Below are 26,959 nucleotides of genomic sequence, written 5' to 3'. Positions count from 1 at the left end.
CGGAATCAACTTGTTATCAGAACCGTAACTTCCTATCAAATCCATACCTTCCTATCAAGGTCCATTTTGTTTGGAGACATTATTTTAGTTATGTTTTTTTAACCAAAAGCATGTACTCTCAGGGATGTGCCATTGGTGGGTTGAAATGTGTTGGCCACTAATTATGCACAAGACCCAATCTTGGCCCTGTTGACTCACGACAGATATACTAGTGTTTGCCTCTGTGGACGTCGGTATCATCAATGCTGAAGGAAGTCACCACACACTCACAGGGTGAGAACAATCACAATCTTTATTAACAGGCAATCTCTGAACTGCAAATACTGTTCCATTCCCCAAATCCTTCCACTGGGATATGTCAGCTTTCAAAACCATTCAAATTAGACCAAATCTATAAAATGTTAAATGGAAATGAAAGATAAATGACGGAAAAAGTTTATCAGTGGGGATTAATGTAGTGATCTCTCTGTTCTGAAGGAAGACACAATAATGTACACACAGATACCTCGATATTTCTGTCTTCATCTTCACAGGCTCGTTCAGGTGAATTAAGGTGTGTTCGGGCAAAATGATCATTTCAAATATGCTTCATACAAACATGTGAAAAAGGAGAAGTACACTACCCCTTTATACCTGAACCCCCTCCAGCCCATCATTTGACCCCCTCTACCCCATTATTTGACCCCCTCCATCCCATTATTTAACGTGATCATGTTACTGTAACATCAATTCTGTTCCGGTTTTCCTGCAGTAATCTTTCACCCGCCTGCTCTCCAAATATCTGTTTACCGCTGCCTTACTTACGTACATTGTCACCTCTGTGTTTGTTATCTTTGAGGAAGATGCTCTACCTTTGGGAGATGAAGATTTGCCTCCACTGCATCTTAAATGAGTGAAGACTCATTTGTAAATGGTGATACTTGGTCTTAGTTTAGCAAGAGCAAACATGTTTTCCACTTGCACCCTGTCAAGACATTTCAGGTTCTTATGTGTAAATCTTCCGGATCTTTCTTCTGAATTCATCTAACACAGTGTTAAAACCAGCAAACAGCAAGAACAAACAGTTCTCTACACAGGATATCCAATGATTTAACAAACAAACAAACAAACATATCTGATAAAAATTAATGTGAGACAGATGTTTCAAATACACAATATGAACAAGACAATGGAATGATGTGTGGGGCAAAGTTGTGAGATTGCCAAGGCCTTTCCCTGGAGCAAGGGCTCACCACAGTTTCTCAAAGAGAAGGGGGAAGGAAGAAAGCAACAGCAGACAACAACGTAAGTATCACAGTTAAAATGGAAAATGATGCTTGGGAATACTCAGCAGCATCCGCACAACCAGAGATAATGTTTTAGGTCGACAATCTTTCACTCATGAACCGTGCTTCTCTCTCCGTAGATGCTGCCTGACCTGCTGAATATCTCAACAAATGTTCACTTCCTATTTCAGTTTTCACTGTTGTCGTTTTTTTGCATAGATTGTCTGTACATGATTATACATTGATTTGTATATTGTTTTTTTGTGTACAAGTTGTGTACTCCAGGAAAGCAGTGATGAGTTTAATGAGAGATGACATTTTCCAGGATGTACTCCACTTTGACAATGCAGTTTTCCACACAATAAATGTATTATTTGTATCCGTCACTCACAGAATGACAGACCCAGAGACATAACAAAGAGGAGATAAAAATAGAAGTTTCAAAATGGAAACAAAACACTTCTTATAAAAGTAGTAAAGTTTTGCGGCACAGGGAATGTTGTGAAGGATCGGTACACGTGTCCCAACGTTGTGTGTTTACTCATCAGGGATTGGAGTATTACAGTTTCCATGGTAGATTTTCACTTTGCCATCACACTTGAAGTAGAGGTGAAAGATGTCGGAGTAGCCATGGTCCCGCCACCAGGTACACAGCTGTCTGTTATAGGAACAGTGCAGAACGTGAAAGAGCTCCATGTGCTCCATTCCAATCAACGTGAAGAAGTCCTGGTCGCCAAGGTGACCCTTGAAGTGATACTTGTCTGCAAGTTTCCTTACCTTCTCGGCATCCAGGAGCTGATTGTAAAGAGCAGACTGCCGCATGGCTTGGAGATTGAGCAGCAGCACTCCGCTGTTGAAACCCGGGAGGCCGTCTGGTGGGGGATCGCCAACTTTAGTGTGAGGGTTCTCTTGGCGGTACTGCCAAAAGGTGTGCCTGGATAAAAAAGCAAAACACATCCATTCAACCAACAGGATCTCTCATGTAAGTAACAGCTTGGAGAATAATCTTTGAGAGAAACATCCGTCCAGATTGTCCTGCAAGAGTACAGGCCTGTGATGTTTCATATAAACAGTGAGATCTGACTAGTGCTCATCATCATGGATGAACTCCATCATCAAGTTCGCTGACGACATCACTGTTGTGGGACGTATCACTGATGGGGATGAGTCAGAGTATAGAACAGAGATCCAGCAACTGTCCATATGGTGCCAGCACAATAACCTGGCCCTCAACACCAGCAAAACCAAGGAACTGATTGTGGACTTTGGAAGGAGTAGAATGGGGACCCACAGTCCCGTTTATATCAACAGATCGATGGTTGAAAGGGTCAAGAGCTTCAAATTCCTGGGCGTGCACATCTCTGAAGATCATTCCTGGTCCGAGAACAATGATGCAACTATTATGAAAGCACATCAGAGCCTCTACTTCCTGAGAAGATTACGGATTTGGTTTGTCAAGGAGGACTCTCTCTAACATCTACAGGTGCACAGTAGAGAGCATGCTGACCGGTTGCATCGTGGCTTGGTTCGGAAACTTGAGCGCCCAGGAGAGGAAAAGACTACAAAAAGTAGTAAACACTGCCCAGTCCATCATCGGCTCTGACCTCCCTTCCATCAAGGGGATCTATCGCAGTCGCTGCCCCAAAAAGGCTGGCAGCATCATCAAGGACCCACACCATCCTGGCCACACACTCATCTCCCTGCTACCTTCAGGTAGAAATACAGGAGCCTGAAGACTGCAACGACCAGGTTCAGGAATAGCTACTTCCCCGCAGCCATCAGGCTATTAAACTTGGTTCGGACAAAACTTTGAACATTAATAGCCCATAATCTGTTATTTGCACATTATCACTTTATTTATTCATGTGTGTATATATTTATATAATGGTATATGGACACACTGATCTGTTTTGCAGTCAATGCCTATTATGTTCTGTTGTGCTGAAGCAAAGCAAGAATTTCATTGTCCTATCAGGGACACATGACAATAAACTCACTTGCTTTTAGATCATTCATTTCATATTTTTCCCGCAAAGAACAGTCAGCACAGGAACAAGCCCTTTTGCCCACACTGTCTGTGCAGAACAGGGTGCCAGCATCAACTAATCTCCTCTGCAATAGATGATCCCTTTCCCTGTCCGAAAGCTCATTAGCACCACTGTTGTATCTGCCTCTGCCACCACTCCTGCAGTGCGTTCCAGGCAGCCACCATGCTCTGTGTAAATCACGTACCCCTCACATCACCTTTAAACTTTTCCCTTTCATCCCCCCCCCCCCCCCCCCACCCCTCTCCAATATCAAGGGATGTGGTTAGTGTGTGTGTGTGTGTTGGGGGGGTTAGTGTGTGTGTGTGTGTGGGGGGGGGGGGGGGGGTGTTAGTGTGTGTGTATATGTGTGTGGGGGGGGGGGGGTGTGTGTGTGGGGGGGGGGGTATTGTGTGTGTGTGGGGGGTGGGTAGTGTGTGTGTGTGTATATGGGTGTGGTTAGTGTGTGTGTGTGTGTGTGTGTGTGGGGGTGGGGGGGTTGGTTAGTGTGTGTGGGGGGAGGCGGTTAGTGTGTGTCTGTGGGGGGGGGGTAGTGTGCATGAGTGGGGGGGGGGGGTTAGGGTGTGGGGGGTGGGTAATGTGTGTGTATGGGGGATGGTTAGTGTGTGTGTGTCGCCGCAGGCCTCCCCCCCCCCACCGCAACCGTGCGTTGGGGGGACGGGACCCAACGGGTCTAAACTTTTCACTTTCATCATTTATGTTTTTCTATCAGGTCTCCACTCAATCTCTGATGTTCTAGAGAAGTTTGTCCAGCCCCATGTGGCTAACGCTCTGTAATACAGGCAGCACTCTATGAACTCTAAACTCGTCCTATCCAGACATATGTCCAAATGCCTTTAACAAGTCATTATTGTATCAGGTGTTCAACTTTCGATGTACCAGGCAGCATTTCACACTGCATCAAACAGGAGTTGAACACACAGAAAGAAGGCAATTCATTCTAAAAGAGGTCCATGTTATTGTATATTTTACTCAAAGGGGGCATGAGAAATAATGAATTAAGAAACAGCACCTGAATGTGACGCTCATCTGAAGGAACAAAATGCATTAACCTGTATCCAAATTAGGACCCACAAATAATTACAGTCTTAAGCTTCCTGCCATCCAACAGCAGGCTTTGCAGTGAAATCCTAAATAAACCTCTGACAATGCTTTCTAATTGGGGTCGGTAGGCAGTAGGAGGTTGATACTAAGCTGTGAAGAAATGAAGCTGCTTGAAATAACTGAATATAATTATGCAGTAGAGCCCTTGGTGTTTTCATGCACAGATTCATATGTTATATTGTTGACTGCAGGTATTCTACAATAGAACTCTTTTAGAACGCACATTCAAATTCTTTAGACTAGGATAAACACACATGACGCAATGTTCCTTGTTGGAATGTAAACCAACTGAACATTCCTGGAAGCTGCTGCTGCCACTGACATTTACTCAACAATGCATTATTATTCTTTAAATGAAACAACCTGTTTGTGACAAGACCTTTCTGGTAAACGCGTCTCCATCCCTGCACCATCCTGGGAGTTTACACACGCCTTTTATCACCTTCTCATTATCACAGTGTAACAAACCCTTTGAGGGTAGACAAAAATGCAGGAGAAACGCAGCAGGTCAGGCAGCATCTATGGAGCGAAGAAATAGGCGACGTTTCAGGTCGAGACCCTGCTTCAGACTGATGTCGGAGGGGGTGGGAAAAAGAAAGGAAGAGACGGAGACAGTAGGCTTTGTGGAAGAACTGGGAAGGGGAGGGGAAGGAGGGAGAAAGCATTTGGAGGTCAATGTTCATACCGCTGGGGTGTAAACTACCCAGCCTTTGAGGGTATCATTTTGATATTTTTTATAATGCATGGATTTAGTTATGATCGAGTTTACTGAACCATTTGTAAATTTTGTGGCAATACATGCTCAATGCCGGCAGCCTATCTGTCAGACGAACTACGCCCAGGAGATGGAGTTGGGAACTGAACACCAGTTCTAGGTGATTAATCTTATTGTCTGACCAAATAACTTTAGTAGTTTGCACGGGAAGATTGTCTCTTGGTTCCAAATGGAAGACTTCACGGGAACGTCAGAGGACAACCTGCTGCGCTTACAGTATGTGGGTTTACCACCATTGAGAAAGAGAAAGATAAAATACTGGGAGCAGGAGTAGGCCAGGAGAGAGCCCTCTTCACTCAATATGATCACAGCCGATCGCTGAATCCCCGTTTTCTGCCCAGGTCCCTTCCCCTCTCTCGCCATGATCTAACTTCTCGTTGATGACGATCTTGACTGCCTTCTGCAGTGTTGAATGCCACAGGTCACCACTCTGCATCAAGAAATTCTTCCTCAACTCAGTCCAAGCTCTCGCTGGGATGGTTAGGCTGCGACCTGCAGACGTCACCAAACTCAATGGTACAGTCCATGATGGTTCCTTACAGAACAGTACCAGTCATTTCCCTCCAATCTCAACCAGGTGAATCATTTATTTTCCAATCCACAAGCTTACATTATCTGAGGTGGACCAGACCAAATCTATTGCAGAATTGGACATAAACCTGGCCTGCAGATATTGCTCTGCACACAACCCTAATTACTCCAGTTACATTCCTCAACGACCTCCTGTCCTTCACAAACCCACCTGGTTCTCTTCAATCGCCTCAAAATTCCCTCTTCAAACCTCAACAATTTCCACACAATGTATGTGGAACTAACAGTAATATTATTTCCTTCTTTAATCCTTCAACCGTCTGAAGTAATGGGATTACACATTTTCAGTGTGCAGGGATGCAGGGATTCCTCTCAGTCAGCGTTGGAAAGTGAGGTCTCCACATCACTGACTTCTTCCCCCGCTTGTCTGAACCCACGCGGAAACACTTGTTTCTTGGACATTCCCCAACTATTGCCCCGTGACTGTGCCTTTGCGCAGTTTAGCTGGAAAGTTTTAGTCCTAGTTTGTTGTTTTCCCTGGAATGTCGGCTTGTGATCCTCTTCCTCTGCTGTGACGACTAACAAATAACATTTGGACGAGAGTGTCATTTCCTTTTTATTTAAGAATAATGCACGTGGAAGTAAACATGCCTTGAACTACCCCTCCTTTTACATAATTGTAACAACTGCATATCAGTGTCAGGTAGTTTTAGTATCAGCTTTAACACCATCATTTTATAAAAACTTTTTTCACTTTTTGTGGCTGTCCGTCACCTGGGTTTATACATTTCCTTCAGCTTTGTCACCTCTCACTTCATATTGATTTCTATCATGTCAAGTAACCATTACATTCCTTCTCTTCCCCACCCTAGCATTCTTTCTGGTTTTACTGTTTGTATCCACTTGTAATCACCTTCTCCACAGCAGACAATGGACCATTGTGGGCTCCATCTTTCCTTGATCGTCATTGCCGGCTTTGATTTATTATTTTTATATCTTTTATTCATTTGTTCTTTGTAGCATTTCATATCTCTAATTTCCCTATCCCCTGACTCGCAGTCTACAGAAGGGTCTTGACCTGAAATGTCACCCATTCCTTTTCTCCAGAGATGCGGCCTGACCTGCTGAGTTACTCCGGCATTTTGTGTCTCACTTCTTCCGTCATCAAACTACAATAAACAAGCAAGCGTCATCCGATTCAAATCCTTGTGTCAGTATAATTTGACAGGGCGTGCAGAGGAATTTAATTTGCCAACTCTTGGAGCTGCTTGAGCGCATGGTGTAACATCTTGAAGCAAAGACATACTTTTACATGTTTTTGATCAACTATGTTTTGGGGATGATTATTTTGAGTTTGTTTACCATCTTGTGCACTTGATGTTCTCTGAATCAAACTCACCAACTCACTCTCACATCAAGAGAGATCAGTATAGCAGCAGCACAGGCATTCCCATTGAGTGCAGAGTTTTCACTGTTTTAATGTTTCTGGCTATAGTCTACTCCAGGCACAGATGCTAATAAGGTCATAAGTGATAGGAGCAGAATTAGGCCATTTGGCCCATCATGTTTATGCTGCCATTCAATCATGGCTGATCTGTCTCTCCCTCCTAACCCCATTCGCCTGCCTTCTCCCTATAACCCTTGACACCCTTAATCAAGAATCTATCTTCTACTTATTTTTCTTTTTGCGTATGGCGTGCACAGCCTAAAGTTGTGGGACAACTTGTTCTATTTTGTTTTGACAGTTCTTTAGTAACTTGTCAGTTTCTTTGTTGAACTAAATTAAGGCGCATCTTATTTGATTGTGCATGCCAGGTTGATTGCATTCGTCGAAACAGGGTGGGCCACGTGAAGGTTGCAAACTCCCACCCCAAGATCTATCTATCTCTGCCTTGAAAATATAATGCAAGGCAATACATAATGGGGCCAAGTACATTCATACATGAGGAAGATCTGAATGTAAATCCCCAGGCTTGGAATGTAATGGTCCAAATGGGTAGGCTAATATCCAGCCACATCTGGAGTTCTCACATTAACAGTATGTGTACAGAAATAGTGGTGTCACAGGAAATAACAGCAGCGGCAAGTGTGACAATGTGACCAAAGGAATTCGCGACAATTATACAGATTTATTGTAACATTTTGTCATCCTAAAACCAACAGATTTGTTATACGCTTCAGTGTGGAGTCAGGGTGATCTGTGCTAGGAACAACAAGCTGACTGGCTCAAAGTGGAAAGCACACAGAAACGAGCATAAACAAGGTAGATACAAGGAACAGTACACGTGAAGTTCTTCAAAATATGACAGTACAGTGGAATCATTAGTAGAGAACAGCATCAGTCTTCCATACTGCCCAGCACAATGACCAGTAGTGTAAATCCACACCATACTGCCGTGCACAATGATCAGTAGAGCAAATCCACACTCATAGTATCCAGCACAATGATCAGTAGTGTAAATCCACACTCATACTGCCCATCACAATGACCAGTAGTGTAAATCCACACCATACTGCCGTGCACAATGACCAGTAGTGTAAATCCACACTCATACTGCCCTGCACAATGACCAGTAGTGTAAATCCACACTCATACTGCCCTGCACAATGACCAGTAGTGTAAATCCACACTCATACTGCCCTGCACAATGACCAGTAGTGTAAATCCACACTCATACTGCCCTGCACAATGATCAATAGTGTAAATCCACACTCATACTGCCCTGCACAATGACCAGTAGTGTAAATCCACACTCATACTGCCCTGCACAATGATCAGTAGTGTAAATCCACACTCATACTGCCCTGCACAATGATCAGTAGTGTAAATCCACACTCATATTGCCCTGCACAATGATTAGAAGCGATCAGAGCCACACTATTCGATAATCCTCTGCACAAAAACCAGTAGAGAGCAGAACTCCACTCTTCCATGCTGCTCAGCACGATACCTGTACATAATGGCCTGCACTCTCAGCAACACTAGAGACATTGGGCGTTCTGTTGAATAAGACTTTGGTTCCATGGCTACTCATAACAGGTGCTGCACAAATGACCATCGTATAACAAGAACAGACAGCCTGGTGACCAGTCTCGCAGAAGTCAGGAGTAGGAACTGAGAATACATCAGCCAAGCACACTCTTACAGGTAGCTGGCTCAATGTTAGACATGATCGGCAGTTTCACACAGCAACATTGCTGTCTCTTTACGCAGCATAGTATCAGGATCCAGGCCAGCATGACATGGCATTTTATGCCAAAGGGAATGGCAATATCATTGGAATTTTGGGGAAATTTGGCTAAATCCAGGGGTTAGAATTGAATCGATTATTAAAGATGTTATAGCAGCACATTTAGAAAATTTGGATTTATGAAGGGGAAATCATGCTTGACTAATCTTCTGGAATTTTTTGAGGATGTAACAAGTAGAATGGATAAGGGAGAGCCAGTGAATGTGGTGTATCTGGACTTTCAAAAAGCCTTTAACAAGGTCCTGCAAAATAAGAGCACATGGTATTAGGGTAGGGTACTGTCATGGATAGAGAACTGATTCGCAGTCAGGAAGCAAAGAGTAGGAATTAACGGGCCATTTTCAGAAAGGTAGGCAGTGACTAATGGGGTGCCCGGTGCTGGGACCCCAGTTATTTACAATATGTATTCACAATTTAGACGGGGGAATTAAATGTAACATCTCCAAGTTTGCGGATGACACAAAGCTGGGTGGAAGTGTGAGCTGCGAGGAGGATGTTATGAGGCTGCAGGGTGACTTGGATAGGTTGGGTGAGTGGGCAGATGCATGGCTGATGCAGTATAATGTTGATAAATGTGAGGTTATCCACTTTGGTGGCAAGAACAGGAAGGCAGATTATTATCTGAATGGTGTCAGATTAGGAGAAGGGGAGGTGCAACGAGACCTGGGTGTGCTTGTACATCAGTCACTGAAAGTAAGCATTGCAGGTACAGGAGGCAGTGAAGAAAGACCGCACCTGGAGTATAGTGTGTAGTTTTGGTCTCCTAATTTGAGGAAGGATATTCTTGCTATTGAGGGAGTGCAGGGTAGGTTCACCAGGTTAATTCCCGGCATGGCGGGACTGACATATGATGAAAGAATGGGTCAACTAGTCTTGTATTCACTGGAATTTAGGATGAGAGGGTTTCTTATAGAAACATAAAATTACTAAAGGATTGGCAGGCTAGATGCAGGAAAATTGTATCCGATATTGGGGGAGTCTGGAACCAGGGGTCACAGGGAATAAGGGGTAGGCCATTTAGGACTGAGATGAGGAAAAACGTCTTCACCCGGAGAGTTGTGAATCTGTGGAGTTCTTTGCCACAGAAGGAAGTAGAGGCCAATTCACTGGATGTTTTCAAGAGAGCTCTTAGAGCTAAAGCAATCATGGGATATTGGGGAAAAAGCAGGAACGGGGTACTGATTTTAGATGATCAGCCATGTCATATTGAATGGCTGTGCTGGCTGGAAGGAACGAATGGCCTACTCCTGCACCTATTTTTCTATGTTTGCCGTTAGTCTGAAGAGGGGTCCCGACCCAAAATGACATTTATCTATTTTCTTCCACAGATACTGAGTTCTTCCAGCACTTTTTGTTTTAATCTTGTTTTACGCTGACTGTAGCTAGCACGCTCTGGCAATGCAGCTCTGGTAGTGGATGATCCACATCTTTGAGTTTAATAACTTCACAACTGTCAGAGTGTGAAGAACATAAGGGGAATGGATAGAGTGAAGGCAAAATGTTTCTTCCCCCCGCGTAAGGAAGTCATGAGTTAAATCTTGAGTACTGTGTCGTTCCGTAGACCAACACTGTTTGACAATGTTAACAAGATGGAAGATGTGTGAGAACACATGTTTGAGAGAGTATCCCAGAGAGGGATGAAAATCCTGATGAATGGGTCAAAAGACCCTGAGAAAGTATTGATGCACAAACCAGACACAGACTGAGGCACTATGGATTCATTCATCAGTCTTCAGCTCCACAATAAAATGATGCGATTATTAGAAATAATAACTTTAACAGTACAACAATAACAGAGTAAATGGTGATGGTTTAACATAAATCAATGTTGGTTGGGCTGTGCTGAACAGTAAGATCGCTATGAATACTGGCTTTCCCAGTGTTAATTCTGCTGTCAACTGTAAACCTGGTGCATCTCTCCTCCCAAAATACTGCCTTCGATTTGAAAGGAAAAGCCACGTAAGGCAGAACCAAAGAGCAACAAAACATGCTGCAATAACATGCAGGTGAAACGTTACATTGAAAGAAAATGGTGTTGACCAAAAGGAACAAGCCCTACTCACTCCATTTAATTCCAAAACCATGCATGACGGTAGATTTCAAGAAAGCCAAACGATGCACCAAAATAAAACACAAATTAAATTGAGCAGCGCTGAATCAATGCCAGCCTGATCAATCGCCAGTGTGGTTTCAAAATAAATGTCAGCATGTGTTTGGCCTGCAGAATTGTTACCCTTATTATAGCCAGTGTTTGTTTACTGGAATATCTGCATCCCTATACTGGATATTTACTGCAGCCTTGGTTAAACATCCATTTTAATGAAACCAAGGTGAGTTTTAAAGTCAGAGGAACACAAACACTCGGGGCCTGAATCCCTTCTGGAGTGTTCAAATGTTCACTTCTTACCAGAGGCTATGGTAGTTAAACCAGCAACAATTCCAGCAGCTACACACTACACTTTGGACAGCACCAACACAATATTTGGAGCCATAAAGATGGCCCATTTGGAGCCCATTTAATCATGGATTCAGAAAGTCTTGCATCATGGAAACAAACCTGGCTGTCATGCAAATGATAATGTAGATGACAAACAACAGTGTGTACCCAGCACAGATCCCCGAGGCACTGCACTCGATTGTTACTCAAGCTTGTACATAATGACCCCAAACTCCCAGCAGAGACAAGAGTGTTGGAGCAGCAGCTGTGGTTTGTTTTTCACTGACCATTTGTCCCCAGAGTGAGTGGGACAGGATGGTTCAACATATGAGACTCTGGCAACTTCAATCCAGCCACTTGACAGACGTGCACATGTGGGTCTCTCTCTGGGTGATGTTCAGTCCATCAGTCAGCATTCAGATGCCCTGGCAGTTGACGTGATGCCATGGTCCCTAACCTCTCTCTGCCTCAACTACAACAGTGATGATTTCAGTAGTCATCGCACCCACCATGGGAATGAAAATGTGGACTCTGTGACACCCAACTTCAGGAGAACCCACCAGGAACAATGTTTATCCTTACAACATAGCAAACAACGGGAAAAAAAGCAAATGGAATATGCTCAAATGTAATTTCCATTTCATTTTCTGTTGTATTCACATCTGGTTCAGTTCTCAATGATTAATTTAAATGCAAGCTTAAAACCAGATAATTGGCTTGGGCACTGAATCACTTCAAAAACACATCCTTCCCACATAACCGCAGCAATTACACTCCACAAGATCATCACAAGTGTTTTATAATCATTTTGGAACATAATATAGTGCCTACATTAAAACAAGTTCCTTCTTCTACACTATCACACATTTCAACCCTTTAATTTTTTATTATTACATGCAGGTCCCTCAGCTTTTATTAAATTTCCTTCTTCATGTGCTAGAATCTTGAGCAAAACACAGAGTGCTAGAGGAACTCAGCGGGTCAGGCAGCAATTGTGGAGGGAATGGGAAGGTGACGTTTCAGGTCTGGACGTTTCTTCAGAGTTGTGCAATATTCTGTATACGTACTTATTGCATCCAAGCTGCAGAAGGACATTTAGGACAATCAACAACTTAACGTACCCCAAGATTCTTCAAGTCCTTTACAAATGCAGAAAGAACATTTGTGGGCTCAAAAAAACAAAACTGAAGAGAGATTAATGGCAGTAAATCTTCAATCTGGTCATTTTAAAGAAGCCAGCAGTAACAATATACCATGAGAACTATTTATATTCAGCAGGGTCTACATATAAACCCTACAAGTAAACGGTGACTGTGAATAATAGAGATTAGGTGTTGGAGGATTGGACGTGCTGACAACACTGAGTCACCAATGGTTGAACGCAGTAATTAATGCTTCAAAGTAGAGTGTTTAAGCCACTGTTTTCACTGTTCAGCACTGGTAAAGGGCAGTGAAGGTTCCACAGCTCACAGGTCCAGGCCAGCAGCCCTCACGCCTGACAGCATTATTAGCTGAAACTCCACGCAAAACAACTCAACATATGTGTGTCCCACCTCTCCCCACCCCCTGGGACAGCGTATCCCACTTCCCCTGGGACAGCGTGTCCCACTTCCCCCCACCCCCTGGGACAGTGAGTCCCATCTCTCCCCACTATCTGGGTCCCTCTCTGAAACCCTCTAAATCTCTTACCCCTTCCATCAATCGACATCCTCTAGTTTAATTCAACTCTGATCAGAGGAAATGTTTGCTGCACCAATCCTATCTTTCATTGGCCTCACTTAACCTGCTCCAGCCGGTGAAATCATACCCAGCCTCTCCTCCAACCCAGACACTGCGTCGCAGGCAACCCCCAGGTGAATCTACTCAGCACGTCTCTGGCCGGCATCACAGCGCTCCAATAAATAAACACAAAGGTTTGTTACTGTCATGCTGCGCAGAAATGGAGATCTGGACGTGTACAAGGAAGGGCCAGTGGAAAAATGATCATCACACTGACCACATCGTTCATTGTCTGACACACGCATGATGCAGCCTGGACTGGCTGTTGAAGCCGAGTGGAACGGAGCCTTCAATGTCCAGGCTGAAAAGTACAAGGGCACCGGGAGCAGCGGATAGGGTGAGAGGACAAAGGACATTTATTGTCACTTACACCAATTGGTGCAGTGAAATTTGAGTTACCATGCAGCACACAAATAAGATAAACACAACACTATAGAATTTAACTTAAAACATAAAACATCCCACACAGCGGAATCAACGTTTCCCACTGTGAGGGAAGGCAACAAAGTTCAGTCCTCTTCCTCTTGTTCACCCGTGGACGGGGCCTATTGAGGCTTCCGCAGTCGCCGCAACGGCGGCCCGATGTTTAAGGCCCTCTCGCCGGGATGGTGAAACTACGACGTCGGAATGGAAGAACACTCTCAGCGGCTTGGAGTTTCCGAATCGGCCGCTTGCTACCGGAGACCGAGGCTCCCGAAGTCTGCAGGCCGAGCTGGGCGGAGATTCAGCGCTGGCGACCCAGGCAAGGATCCCAGTCTCTGCGATGTTAAAGTCAGCGCCGCCCGCGGTTGGAAGCTCCGCAGACCACAGCTCCACGGTGTTAAAGTCGGCAGGTCCTCCGGAGCTCCACAGGGCGATCCCGGTAATGCATCGCCTGCTCCGCGATGGAGTTCAGTGCTGCGCCGCCGCTGAAGCCCTGGCCGGTCTCCGGCAGGAAAGGCTGCGCCAATCCAGATGGTAGGCCGCGAGGAGGGGGCGAAGATGCGGCTCGGAGAAAAGACGCATCCTCGACCAGGTAATGACTGAGAAAAACAGTTTCCCCCCTCCCCACATAAAAAAACTAAAGACATCCAAAAACAAACTTTTAGACAGACTAAAAATAACAAAAAGGATGAAAGGACAGACAGCTGCTGGCGAGGCTGCCACACTCGATGGCACCACCACTCGGAGGGGGGGGGGGCAAAGTGGGGGGATTGGGTCAGAGTGGGGGAGCCCAGAGTGGGGGGGCCCTTCACAAACCAGGCCCTAAGGGTACAATCCAGCCTGACCTGGAGAGATCTCTGACCACACAGTGTGTGAGACTGATACACATCTCTTATCCTGACATGGACAGTTTCCAAAGTGAGAACAATGTTCATGACTCACTGACAAATAGTTAGATGACGGATTTGGTGCAAATGTAGAAAACCTACATAACTGAGATACAGAAAATGAGTGCGTCATATTTTAAATCATTTTGTAACCACTCTTTGAATAACCTAACCGATATGAAGAAACACACAGATCTCTTCCATGGCCCAAAGCACAGCAAAGGAAACGTTTCTCTTGGTCAGTCTGAAGAAGGGCCTTGACCCAAAACGTCATTATGCCTTTTCTCCACAGATGCTGCCTGACACGCTAAATTACTCCATCACTCTGTGAAACGTCACCTATCCATGTTCTCCACAGATGCTGCCTGACCCGCTGAGTTACTCCAGCACTCTGTGTCTATCTCCTGGTAATACCTTTAGGACAGCTACCTTGTCCTCGGGTGCCCCTCATTTTAACCTTGTATTCTACACACACATTAATCATCAGCTATGCTCCGTTCAGTGTTGAAAACTCATGACCTACAATTGCATAATTCAACGTAACATCCCATGGAGCAGGTGTTGGGTCTCTAAGTCTGCTGCACTGGGTCTCGGGCACGTGTTGGGTCGCTAGTCTGCACTGGGTCGGAGCAGGTGTTGGGTCGCTGAGTCTGCACTGGTTCTGCAGCAGGTGTTGGGTCTCTAAGTCTGCACTGGGTCTCGGGCACGTGTTGGGTAGCTGCACTGGGTCTCACCTGTGTCCGGGAGGCCACATAGGGGACATTGACTCAATATGTTTGTTCATCCAGTTGCTGCCAGCCTCCTGTGGCAACCTCCACCAACGCCACATCACCAAAAAATCTTCAACTGTGTGTTTAAAGCCCGTGAAACTTGAAACCACCTCACTGACTCGTGGCAATCCCTGGCAATGTCCGCATGTTACACCCAGACCTCATCTGCCACTTCAGAACCCACAGAGCGGGCAAGGAGGCACGTTACTCTGGTTCCCACGAGACCGCTGATGAAGAAAAGGTCTCTTAACAAGATGCACAATTAGCAGATTACTTCTATAATCTTTTCAGGTATTTTCACTTATCCTTTGTTAACCAGCAATGGAAATATCACCATTAACCAAGCACCAAGATGAAGGGCACAGCGCCAGAAGAAACAGAAGAGAAAATAAAGAATAAACATATCTCAAAGTAATTAAAATAAATTTAACACCGTATTTTGAGCCATAAATTCAATTATTGATAAATGTTTGGAAGTGAGACGCCTGGTCATGAATGTCAAGCTTCCAAGGTTACCGTTTGCTATTACACTGTTTATCTGTTGCATCTTGTCTGCTCAACAGTCCCATTACCTGAAGAAGGGCCTTGACCCAAAACGTCACCCATTCCTTCTCTCGATAGATGCTGCCTGTTCCGCTGAGTTACTCCAGCATTTTGTGTCTACCTTCAGTTTTACCCAGCATCTGCAGTTGTTTCTCACACACTCCCGTTATAATGACTGATGGCATGTTTAATTTAACAGCTGCTCACATTAAATTCAGCACAGTAATCAAGTGGTACAAAGAGATTCCATTCTCAAAAAAACATCAATATATCACTAATTCAAATGGAACACTTTGTATTTACAAGGACTCAACAGACAGCCTTGTGGCAGGTAAGAATGTGTAAGAATTCCTCTGCTTACATTCCACGACTAATCACACTCCCCTTAATCAATCAAACATGGCGAATACTTGAATATAAGTGTATGGTGGTGAGCTTACTGACTGATTGAGTAAAGGCCATAACTTGAACGCACAAGAATGAAGAACAGAGTGGTAGACACTGCCCAGTCGGCCCATCACAGGTACCCACCTCCGCACCACCAGCCCGGTCGGCCCATTACAGTACCCACCTCCGCACCACCAGCCCGGTCGATCCATCACAGGTACTGACCTCCCCACCACCAGCCCGGTCGGCCCATTACAGTACCCACCTCCCTACCACCTGCCCGGTCGATCCATCATGGGTACCCACCTCCCCACCATCGAAAGGATGTACAGGAGGCGTTGCCTCAAAAAGGCAGCCAGCATCATCAGAGACCCTCGCCACCCTGGCCACGCACTCATCTCGAAGTTGAAGTGATGAATGGAAATGGGATTGGGGATGTGCAAAGATTGGGTGGGGGGCAGTCCGTCTCAGTCTAAGTCTACCCCACGACAGAAGGGGAAGGAGTTGTAGTTTGATAGCCACAGGGAAGAAGGATCTCCTGTGGCGTGCTGTGTTGCATCTTGGTGGAACCAGTCTGTTGCTGAAGGTGTTCCTCAGGTTGACCAGTGTGTCATGGAGGGGGTGAACTGTATTGTCCAGGATGCTCCAGTCTGAGGAGCATCCTCCCCTCTAAGACCAACCTCCCGTGAATCCAACTCTGTCCCCAGGTCGGAGCCAGCCGTCCTGATGAGTTTGTTTGATCGCAACACTAACCTCAGCAACTGTGATCTTCTGTGGACTGTGTCTTTAGTTGCAATATGGACTTTGGATTCTACTGTTACAGTCACTGAGTTTTACAATTGTAAATTAATTTTATTGTCGATTATTATATATTCTTACTGTGTTAAAGCATCAAGGTGCCTGTTGGTTAGGCTGCAGCAAGACAGAATGTCACTGTTCTGTTGCCAGCACATATGACAATTAAACACGTTTGAATTCCCTGTAATTCCTTTGATTACATTCCACGATTAATCGCACTCCACTGAAACTCAGCTCCGATCCATCACATATGGCATCGACATGAGACACATTCCCAGACACACACAATTCACAAAGTACTGCTTGTAGTTGAACAGACAATGTTGCCAGACAATGGCTAAGCCAGTTGTCATTAATTACACTTCAACACCACGTCCTGGCAATTACGCAAACCCAGTGTGAAGCCACACGTACACTTGTAGCCATGAAGTTGGACATGGTCTGCACAAGAGCCCAGTGCAGCAGTGTTCACTCCGTGGGTACAGAGTGGGTACATTGTGGGGAGTGTGGGTACAGTGTGAGCACAATGTGGGTAGTGTGGGAACCATGTGGGGAGTCTAGGTACAGTGTGGGCAGTGAGTGGGCAGTGTGGGGAGTGTGGGGAGTGTGTGGACAGTGTGGGGAGTGTGGGTACAGTGTGGGGAGTGTGGGTACAGTGTGGGTACAGTGGGGAGTGTGTGGACAGTGTGGGCAGAGTGTGGGAGGTGTGGGTACAGTGTGTGGAGTGTGGGTACAGTGGGGAGTGTGGGTACAGTGTGGGGAGTGTGGGGAGTGTGGGTACAGTGTGGGGAGTGTGGGTACAGTGTGGGTACAGTGGGGAGTGTGTGGACAGTGTGGGCAGAGTGTGGGAGGTGTGGGTACAGTGTGTGGAGTGTGGGTACAGTGTGGGCAGTGTGGGTACAGTATGGGGAGTGTGGGTAAAGTGTGGGGATTGTGTGGGAGGTGTGGGTACAGTGTGGGCAGTGTGGGTACAATGTGGGTACAGTGTGGACAGTGTGGGGAGTGTGGGCACAGTGTGTGGAGTGTGGGTACAGTGTGGGCAGTATGGGGAGTGTGGGTACAGTGTGGGGAGTGTGGGTACAGTGTGGGCAGTGAGAATATCAGGGTCCAGGCTAAACCAGGACCCAGGAACATGCAACCGGCAATTGTGTTGTCGGCAGCTGAGGTATTTTAATCCTGCAAAACCTGCCTGCATTTTCCATGCCTTGCTGAACAAACTAATTACAGGCCCAGCACCCGCTTTTATTTAGTGACTGATTCTCAGGCTGTGGGTGGCAATGGCAGGGTGCCACGTACTTCCCATCCTCCCCCCACCCGCACCCCCACCCCCACCCACCCTCCCCCACGCACACCCTGCCACCATCCCCACCAACCCCCCACCCACTCCTCATCCACCCCCACCCACCCCCACTCTCTCTCCGCCCACCCACACCCTCCCCACCCACCCACCCCCGCATTCTCCCCACACACCCCCCATCCTCCCCTTCTATGTCTACTATTTTCGGGCCAGTCAGTATCGTGCTAGTCAGTGGTATTGGGCTAGTCAGTATCGGGCCAGTCAGTGGTATCGGGCTAGTCAGTATTGGGCTAGTCAGTATATGGCTAGTCAGTATATGGCTAGTCAGTATCGGGCCAGTCAGTGTAGAGTCTTTGCCACTGTGTACAAGTACAGTTTGACACTTCTAAAGCACACATGCACCTCTCGAGCCTCGCAGACCACTCATTCAGATGATGATGAGAGACCGTCGTCACAATTCGTTCTCCCAGTCTACCGATGGTAGGTTTTCATTGCCATCTCAAATATAGCATAGTTGGCAGTGGCAGGAGATGCTGTCAAATAGTAATGAATGGGAACAACCCATGAGGAGGAGTTACTAGTACACACGTTGTACTCCAGTTTGGTTCAATATTCTCCAACATCTATCCATTCCTTGTTTGAAAATGCAGGTGAGTGATAAATGTGACATTACTGATAAACAGGCCCAGAGAACTAGGAAACATCTGTTTGCTTCCACTTCCATGCATTCAAAGTGGATAAAAATAAATGTTGCAAGTTTTTTTTTTAATCCTGGAGGATCTGTTCGATGTGCCACGGACATGATTGTACATCTGTGCAGCAAGAGCTGACGTCATTCCCAGCAGCATCGGAACACACTTGCTGAAACCACCGCTGGGACCTGCACAATGTTTGTGAACATTTTCCATTGTTGCCGATTGCTGATGGCAGCCTGCAGACAGGAAGCGTTATCTTATCATTAATGGCTGGGTCCGGAGGGGGTGACACTCAGTGCCTGTTGACACCATTTACTCATGGCATTGCCTCGTCAGTAACAAAAATCAGTGCCAATTAAAATAAACGGCTCATTGATTGACAAAAATAATTGGAAACTACGGCAGGAGCTCAAGAAAAGCGGTGACCTTGCACTTAACTGTCCAGTAAAGTCTCGTCAGTTATGAATGAGAAAGCTCCAAGCTAACACCATGAATCTGTGGAAGACTGCATGGAACATTTCCGAACAATAACAGCTAGAATGTAAAACATACTCACTTTCAACAATTACAGTAGCAGCTGAACTTTGCTTCGAAGAGTTTAAGAAGGAACTGCAGATGCTGGAAAATCGAGGATGACTAGGCATTAGTCTATCTGTTCCCTCCACAGATGCTGCCTGATCCACTCAGTTCCTCCAGTCTTTTTTCAAGGCTCCAGCATCTGCAATCTCTTGTACCTCCACAAACTCTAGGTGTTGGACAGCTTGTACTGATGTTGTATATTAAATTGCACAACAGTCCAGTCCTCATCTCAGTGCAGGCTGATGTCAAGCAACACTAACTTACTGACCCCATAATTCAACTCTGTCTATCAAGCCCATCCTGTACTGCGGTAGCCCTGTGGGATGAATGGAGAATTGTTTAACTTGCATCACTACAGGTGGTTGAGCAGCTGATGGTCACGGACTCGCATGGTTGGAGGCTAAGCTCCAAGTCATCATGGCCGCGTTCACTGAAGCACACAGAGAATGGGCCAGAGCTGTGTTGTCTGTCCACCTGCTCTACTTACATCAGACTCTGAGAACGATTCATGGAAAACTTGCACACTCCCCACATCACAGGAGCCTCTCAAAGATTTAAGGATGTTCTCAAAGCCTCCTTGTAAAAGTGGAAGGGATCCCCTGATCCCAGGCCAGACAGGGGGGAGGGGCTTCAGACCATCCTGGCACCTCAAGCCCATACACTGAAAGCACCCCGAGAGGAGCAGCACAGACTCCCCACCCCCCTGTGCAACCAGCAGTAGAGTTGCTGCCTCACAGCGCCAGAGACCCGGTTCGATCCTAAGGCTGCTTATCCATACAGAGCTTTTATTCTCTCCCCGTGACCTGCATGGATTTTCTCTGGATGCTCCGGTTTCCTCCCACACTCCCAAGATGTACAGGATTGTAGGTTAATTGGCTTGGTATAATTGTAAATTGTCCCAAGTGTGTGTAGGATAGTGTTAATGTGTGGGGATCGCTGGTTGGCGTGGACTTGGTGGGCCGAAGGGCCTTTTTCTGCGCTGTATCTCTAACATGAATTAAACTAAACCACCGTCTGACCCACCAACCACAGATAGACCTAACTGGGCAGACTGCACTCCCAACACCAGCCAGCCTCAACAAACTCCAATCATTGTTTTATTTAAAAAAAACCATGTGCTGTGGATAAAAGGCAGCCTGGATTGACTATATGCAAGCTTTTAATACGCTGTTGGTTTCCACCGCACAGATCTTGTAAGTGGCCTGATCACAATGTTGCCGTGGGTTAACAAACAAGCTGGCAGCTGTTAATGTAAAAAAACCTGTCTGGATGAAGAAATGAAAAGCATTATGAAATTGGAAAGAAGTTTGAATGATTTTGAATGGGATGTTTCAATAACTCTCTCTGCAGAGTGCTGTCATTCCACTCGGATGATCAGAGCACGTTTTGCACAACTAAAGATTTTAAATTTAAATACAGGGTAGGTCAGTGGCTCACTCCCTGTGCCTGCCTGGAAGATGTCGTGGGAAGGAGAAGGATCTTGGTCTTGCACCACTACTTCCTTTGACATCAACCTCCTGTTGTTATTTAATCTCTCCTGCCATCCACCCTCCCACACATCTTCCCTTTGTCCACCCAACCCCATCCACACCTTACTCTTTCAATGCCACTCAATTTAATTAAAAACACAGCCCTGATGAAAGGTTACCGATGGGAAACATTACCCATCTCCAGGTGCTGTCTGACCCGATACGCATGCCCGGTTTTTCCCCTTGGTTTCAGATGTCACACATGCATATTTCTTTGCTCTTATATTTCACATCTAACCCTGGCCCCAAGAAGTTCCAGGGTCTTGGCTGCCCTCATTACATGGGTCTGTCTGTTGGTCGTAGATGTGTTACTGGATGTGCCAGCAGCTAGCATTGGGTGAAGGGGAGGTGAGCAATAGACTTTGGAGCTTGGGACATCTGAAGATGGGTCTCAACTCAAAACATTACCTATTCCTTCTCCCCAGAGATGCTGTCTGATCCGCTGAGTTACTCCAGCTTTTTGTGGCTCTCTAGTGTTTGGGAGTCTCAACGCTGTCACTGGTAGGCCAAACAATAGACAATAGGTGCAGGAGTAGGCCATTCGGCCCTTCGGCCATTCGGCCAGCACCGCCATTCAATGTAATCATGGCTGATCATCCACAATCAGTGCCCCATTCCTGCCTTCTCCCCACATCCCCTGACTCCGCTATATTTAAGAGCCCTATCTAGCTCTCTCTTGAAAGCATCCAGAGAACCTGCCTCCACCGCCCTCTGAGGCAGAGAATTCCAAACTCACCACTCTCTGTGAGGATGGGATGTCCGTGCAGAAGTTGGCAGATGTAAAAATATTCAGTCATTCTCCAGAGACACCATTTTTTAAATGAAGTCAATCTAGGACAACAAAGTAAGAACAACGAGGAAGAAAATGGAGACGAGAGATTGCAGATGCTGGAATTCTGAGCATAAAACAAACAGCAGTATGAAAGAGGTCCTGGCCCAAAACATTGTCAGTCCATTTCCCACACTGATGCTGCCTGACCCATTGAGTTCCTCCAGCACTGTTTTTTGCTCAGTGGGCAAGAAAAAACAAGTGAACAATCCAAAGTTAAATGAGAGATGCGTGAGTTGACGAACACCTCTGTACTTGTATTTCTGGAAGCTGGGACTTGCCAACAGTGGCGTCAGTGAGCCAGCACGTCTCTGCAAACTACACACTCTGCAAGACAACAGCAGAGGTTGACCCAAATGCTACCTGCAATACAGGGCATTGGCTATAAAGAGTGATTAGACAATATTTTTCACTGGATCATCGGAGGTTGAGGGAGACCTGATGGGAGTTTATAAAATGATAAGAAGCAAAGATCTTAGCATCCGTCCATCGATGAGGAATGATGGTGCAGGTTTGATGTTTAGTTTATTGTCATGTGTACCGGGGTATTGCACTTTCAACAGGATGTTGGCCTGTTCGGACAGAGAATGTTTCACCTGAGATAGACACAATCTGTTTCAAGGGTGGAAACGTCAAAGCTTCTTAAACACCACTGTCACATCTGCCTCCACGACTAAGGATGAACAAAGGAGGTGGGCTGACTGAACCTTGGTGCCTTCCACCACACTGAAGAATGCTGTGGTGGATTTTTGTGTTAAATTTTATTGTGTATTGTGTGTTCTTTTTAAGTGTCGCTGCTGGCAAATTCATTTCACTGCACCCTCGGGTGCATGTGATGAATAAAATTGACTTTGACTCCTGGCAGCACATTCCACGCACTCACCACTGTTTAAATAACCTGCCGCGCACATCTCCTTTACGCTTTGCTCCTCTCACCTTACAGCTCTGCTGTCTTGGACATTTCCACCCAGGGAAAATGGTTCTGATTTTACTGTAAATTGGTTCAAAAGCAGCTGCTAAAATTTTAATATACAACACATATGTTGAACTATTTTGAAGAAAGAAGGAACTGCAGATGCTGGGTTTCACAAAGGACACAAAGTGCTGGACACAAAACGTGTCACAGTGGCGCAGCAGTAGAGTTGCTGCCTTACAGCGCCGGAGACCAGGGCTCGATCCCAACTACGGGTGCTGTCTGTATGGAGTTTGTACGTTCTCCCCGTGACCTGCGTGGGTTTTCTCCAAAATCTTTGGTTTCCTCCCACACTCCAAAGACGTACAGGTACGCAGGTTAATTGGCTTTGTAAATGTAAAAGTTGTCCCGTGTGGGTGTAGGATAGTGTTAATGTGCGGGAATCACTGGTCGGCGTGGACTGGGTGGGCTGAAAGGGCCTGTTTCTGTGCTGTATCTCTGTATCTCAAAACTCAGGGGGTGGATAGGTGATGTTTTGGGTCAGAACCCTTCTTCAGACTGCTGGTGGGGAGTGGGAGGGGGGGGGAAGAAACCTTGGGGAGATGAGAGGCTGAACAAAACAGGCCAGGTAATTGGTGGACACAAGCAAGGGGTTGATAGGCAGATGGTGGGAACAAAGGCCAGAGATTCCCACCCTGCCTATCAAAACCTCTCCAGAACCCTTCTGTCCACTCTGCTGGTGGGCTCTGGGAGGGGGGGGGAAGAAACCCCCCCCCACCCCCCCACCCCCCCAAAAACAGGCCCCCCCCCCACGCAACACAAGCAAGGGGTTGATAGGTCCTGATCTGAACAAAGGCCACATGTTCCCACCCTGCCTATCAAAACCTCTCCTCACCTGTGTCCACTCTGTCTGGCCTTGGCACTCTTCCAGCCCCCCCACCCCCCCCACCCCACCCCGTCTGTTCTCAAGAGTCAAGTGTCAATTTACCTCTTTGGACCAGTGAGGTTTAAACAAAATGCTGTTTCTGCAGCCATACATTACAAACAAATAGACCCCAATATCCTCACTATCTACGCTGCATTTGTCAATGCCCCTCACACGTGAGAATACTCAGGCAGGAATCCCACTCGTGCTGGCGAGCTTGGAGCCCTGCTCTGCTCTTTGATTCAGACGTATGCAGTTTTTACTGAACAAACACAGAGTTCTTCACCCAGTGAAAGGTAGTTAGCGATCGCAGAACCCTGGCAGCTGAACTTTTGAACTGCTTCTGTGTCTCTCGTTAAGAGTGATGGATGGACTTGTGCAAACTCCCAGACCTTGTACAACAGCTCTCATCATGCAGATTGTGACACTCGCCAACAAGTAGTTCTTGGACCAGTAAAGAAACCACAAGTTTGGGCCAGGGGTTAGAGAATTGGCAGCAACACAAAACCGCATGTCAGAGTCAGCATCTTCACTAACAGTGAAACATAATCCTTGTTTAAGCAACATCCTGCAGAAAGTGTGACGGTTTGTAAAAGCCCAACCAGTCACGTTTACATTGCTGCCACAGAACAATGGTTTTACATGTTTCAATTGTCTCCTCCACAGTACAAGTGCTGAGGCTCCACTTGCCAGGAAACAGCTGTGGGAGGCACAGCAAACAGTGGCGGAGGAGGCAGCTCAGTCTCTCAGCCCACTATCAACAATGGAGGCTGAATCAGCCATGAACAGTCCCGGCCAGACACGTGCTCTCCACAGATGCTGCCCAACCTGCTGAGTTACTCCAGCACCGCGTCTTTCTTTGGAAACCACCATCTGTAGATTTTTGTTTACCCACTGAAGGACAAGGCAGTTTTGGTGCAGTCAGAAAGAAATGAAAAAGAGCAGAATCTATGATATCAACAACAGTCTGGCAACAAAAGTAGTTATATATCTGTACGCAGCAACAGAAACAGTGACCAAAATAAAAGTATTAATATTCAATAAATATGCTGACATTTTGAAAATATAGTACTCCTATCATTGCACAATTCCACTGGAATTAAAATGTAATGCTATACCGAGCAATAATCCGAATGTGGTTGAAATGTGTGAATGGTGATGTAGCTGCTCCCTCTGTTGGACGTCTTGTGCACAACAGCTTGTGAACGTGCCCGGGTTTGTTCCACACCACTGCGCTGAACTACACAGGAAGCTCCATGGAACGTGCAGCGATGCATGAACAGACAGCAGTGAGGATGTGCGCTGTACTGGAAGAGAAGTGCAGGGCGGCAGAGACTTCCCCACTGAAGGGGAAACTTGTGGGACAAAGTCCGCTGATTGCTGACTCTTGACCAACATGGAAAAAGATGAACGGACCCGCTGAGTTACTCCAGCTTTATGTCTCCATCTAAACTAGTTGCTTCTGACACAGCATATCAATAGAAGACACCTCTCCTCATGCAGGTGACCAGAGTGCGGGTACATCGTGAATCCGAGTGTGAGATTCAGAGAAAACAAACTGTATTCAGGTGGGAGAGTTGGATATGTTTTTATGCCGCCTTGCTGCAAAAGCTGAATATTCAGAATGTCACCAAATACTATTGAATATCTACAGATGTATGGCAGACAGCACACTGCCTCTAAATGTTTCTATAGCTACGTAAAAAGGAAAAGATTAAAGAGCACTCTGTGAAGCGTCACCTATCCATGTTCCCCACAGATGCTGCCTGACCCGCTGAGTTACTCAGTGAAACGTCACCTATCCATGCTCTCCACAGATGCTGCCTGACCCGCTGAGTTACTCCAGCATGTTGTGTCAGCTCTTTATTTACACCAGGTCTTCCACAATTCATTAAATTCACAGTAGCCAACATCATGTGGAACACACTCCACTTTTCTCATTTTAAATACATGTGGATAGGATGAAACTGCTGCAAGCAAGCCTCCTGGACCTTTCTCTGCTCCCAAAAGGTTGACAAGTAGGAGTTTGTGTGATTTAATTGAGTTTCCAGAGGTGTGGTGGATGGACACATTGCCTGGTGACACTGGCCCCAGGAACTGCACGGTGCTAGTAGTACACTTGGATCTCATCACCCAAAGTGTGGCCTCACAACAGACGCAAGTGGTGAGCGGGAACTGCCATAGTGTCTCTGAATAAAAGCTTTTTCTATTGAAGTACAACCACGCAATATCATTCATGAGAGAGAAGAACAGGGGTTTGCTAACAACCTCCTTGAGATCCTTAAGCCAGTTTGTAACCACATCCGAGAGGTAACATTTGACAATCTATCAAAACAAATAACATTTACAGAATATGGTTTTACAAACACAGGAAGTTCTCAATGCACTACAGCAAGCCTTTACAGGAACAACATAGTGAGGGGGAAATGTTCTCTGTATAAATTACAGTATTATGCAGTGATGCTGAATGCTGAGAGATCTCAATGTTCCGCAAGTAATTAACAGGACTTGATTAGCATACATGGATGAAAATAAGTCTCAACTTTGTGTGTTTAACCAAAGTTAGGAGAAGCCATGCAGAGAAAGAGGATGCCATAAAATTATTGACTATTAAGGTGCCACTCGTGAAGTTAATTTAACACATCCTGCATTTAAATTGTTCTTCTCACTGACATCTCAAAGCAATTCACAGCCAAAGAAATATTTGTGGTCACTGTTGCATGTAGGACAGTCACTTCTGGCAGTATATACCTTTGGAAAGGAGACGAGGAGGAATTTCTTTAGTCAGAGGGTAGAGAATCTGTGGAATTCAATGCCACAGGAGGCTGTCGAAGCCAAGTCTATGGACATTTTTAAGGCAAAGATTGACAGATTATTGATTAGTACAGGTGTCAGGGGTTACGGGGAGAAGGCAGGGGAATGGGATTGAGAGGGAAGGATAGATCAGCCTCGATTGAATAGCGGAGTAGACTTGATGGGCCAAATGGCCTAATTCTGCACCTAGAACCTATGAACTATTTTTGCTGAGGTTTTTGTTTAAATAATTAATATTTAGAACCTATGGCTGTTTCACAATAATTGTTTAACTGATCCAATGGCATGAGAATGGTGGTAGATGATCTGATGCAACTGTTCTGGCAGTGATCATGGTAAAAGTGAAGAGATATTTGATATCAGTCTTGGTGACTCAGCAGGTT

General features: G+C 45.8%; 1 protein-coding gene across 1 annotated transcript in view; it reads right to left on the bottom strand.

Annotated features, from left to right (window-relative positions):
• Positions 1-274: 274 nt before the first annotated feature.
• Positions 275-26,959, bottom strand: part of xxylt1 (xyloside xylosyltransferase 1) — a 55,437-nt gene continuing 28,752 nt past the window's right edge. The window contains exon 4 of the mRNA XM_055646212.1: positions 275-2,199. Coding sequence (XP_055502187.1) covers positions 1,803-2,199 — 397 coding nt within the window. The 3' untranslated portion in view covers positions 275-1,802. The remainder of the gene's footprint in view (positions 2,200-26,959) is intronic.

This window comes from Leucoraja erinacea, chromosome 14 (assembly GCF_028641065.1).
Source record: "Leucoraja erinacea ecotype New England chromosome 14, Leri_hhj_1, whole genome shotgun sequence".
Lineage (NCBI taxonomy): Eukaryota > Metazoa > Chordata > Chondrichthyes > Rajiformes > Rajidae > Leucoraja > Leucoraja erinaceus.
This window is presented reverse-complemented; position numbering and strand designations above follow the sequence as displayed.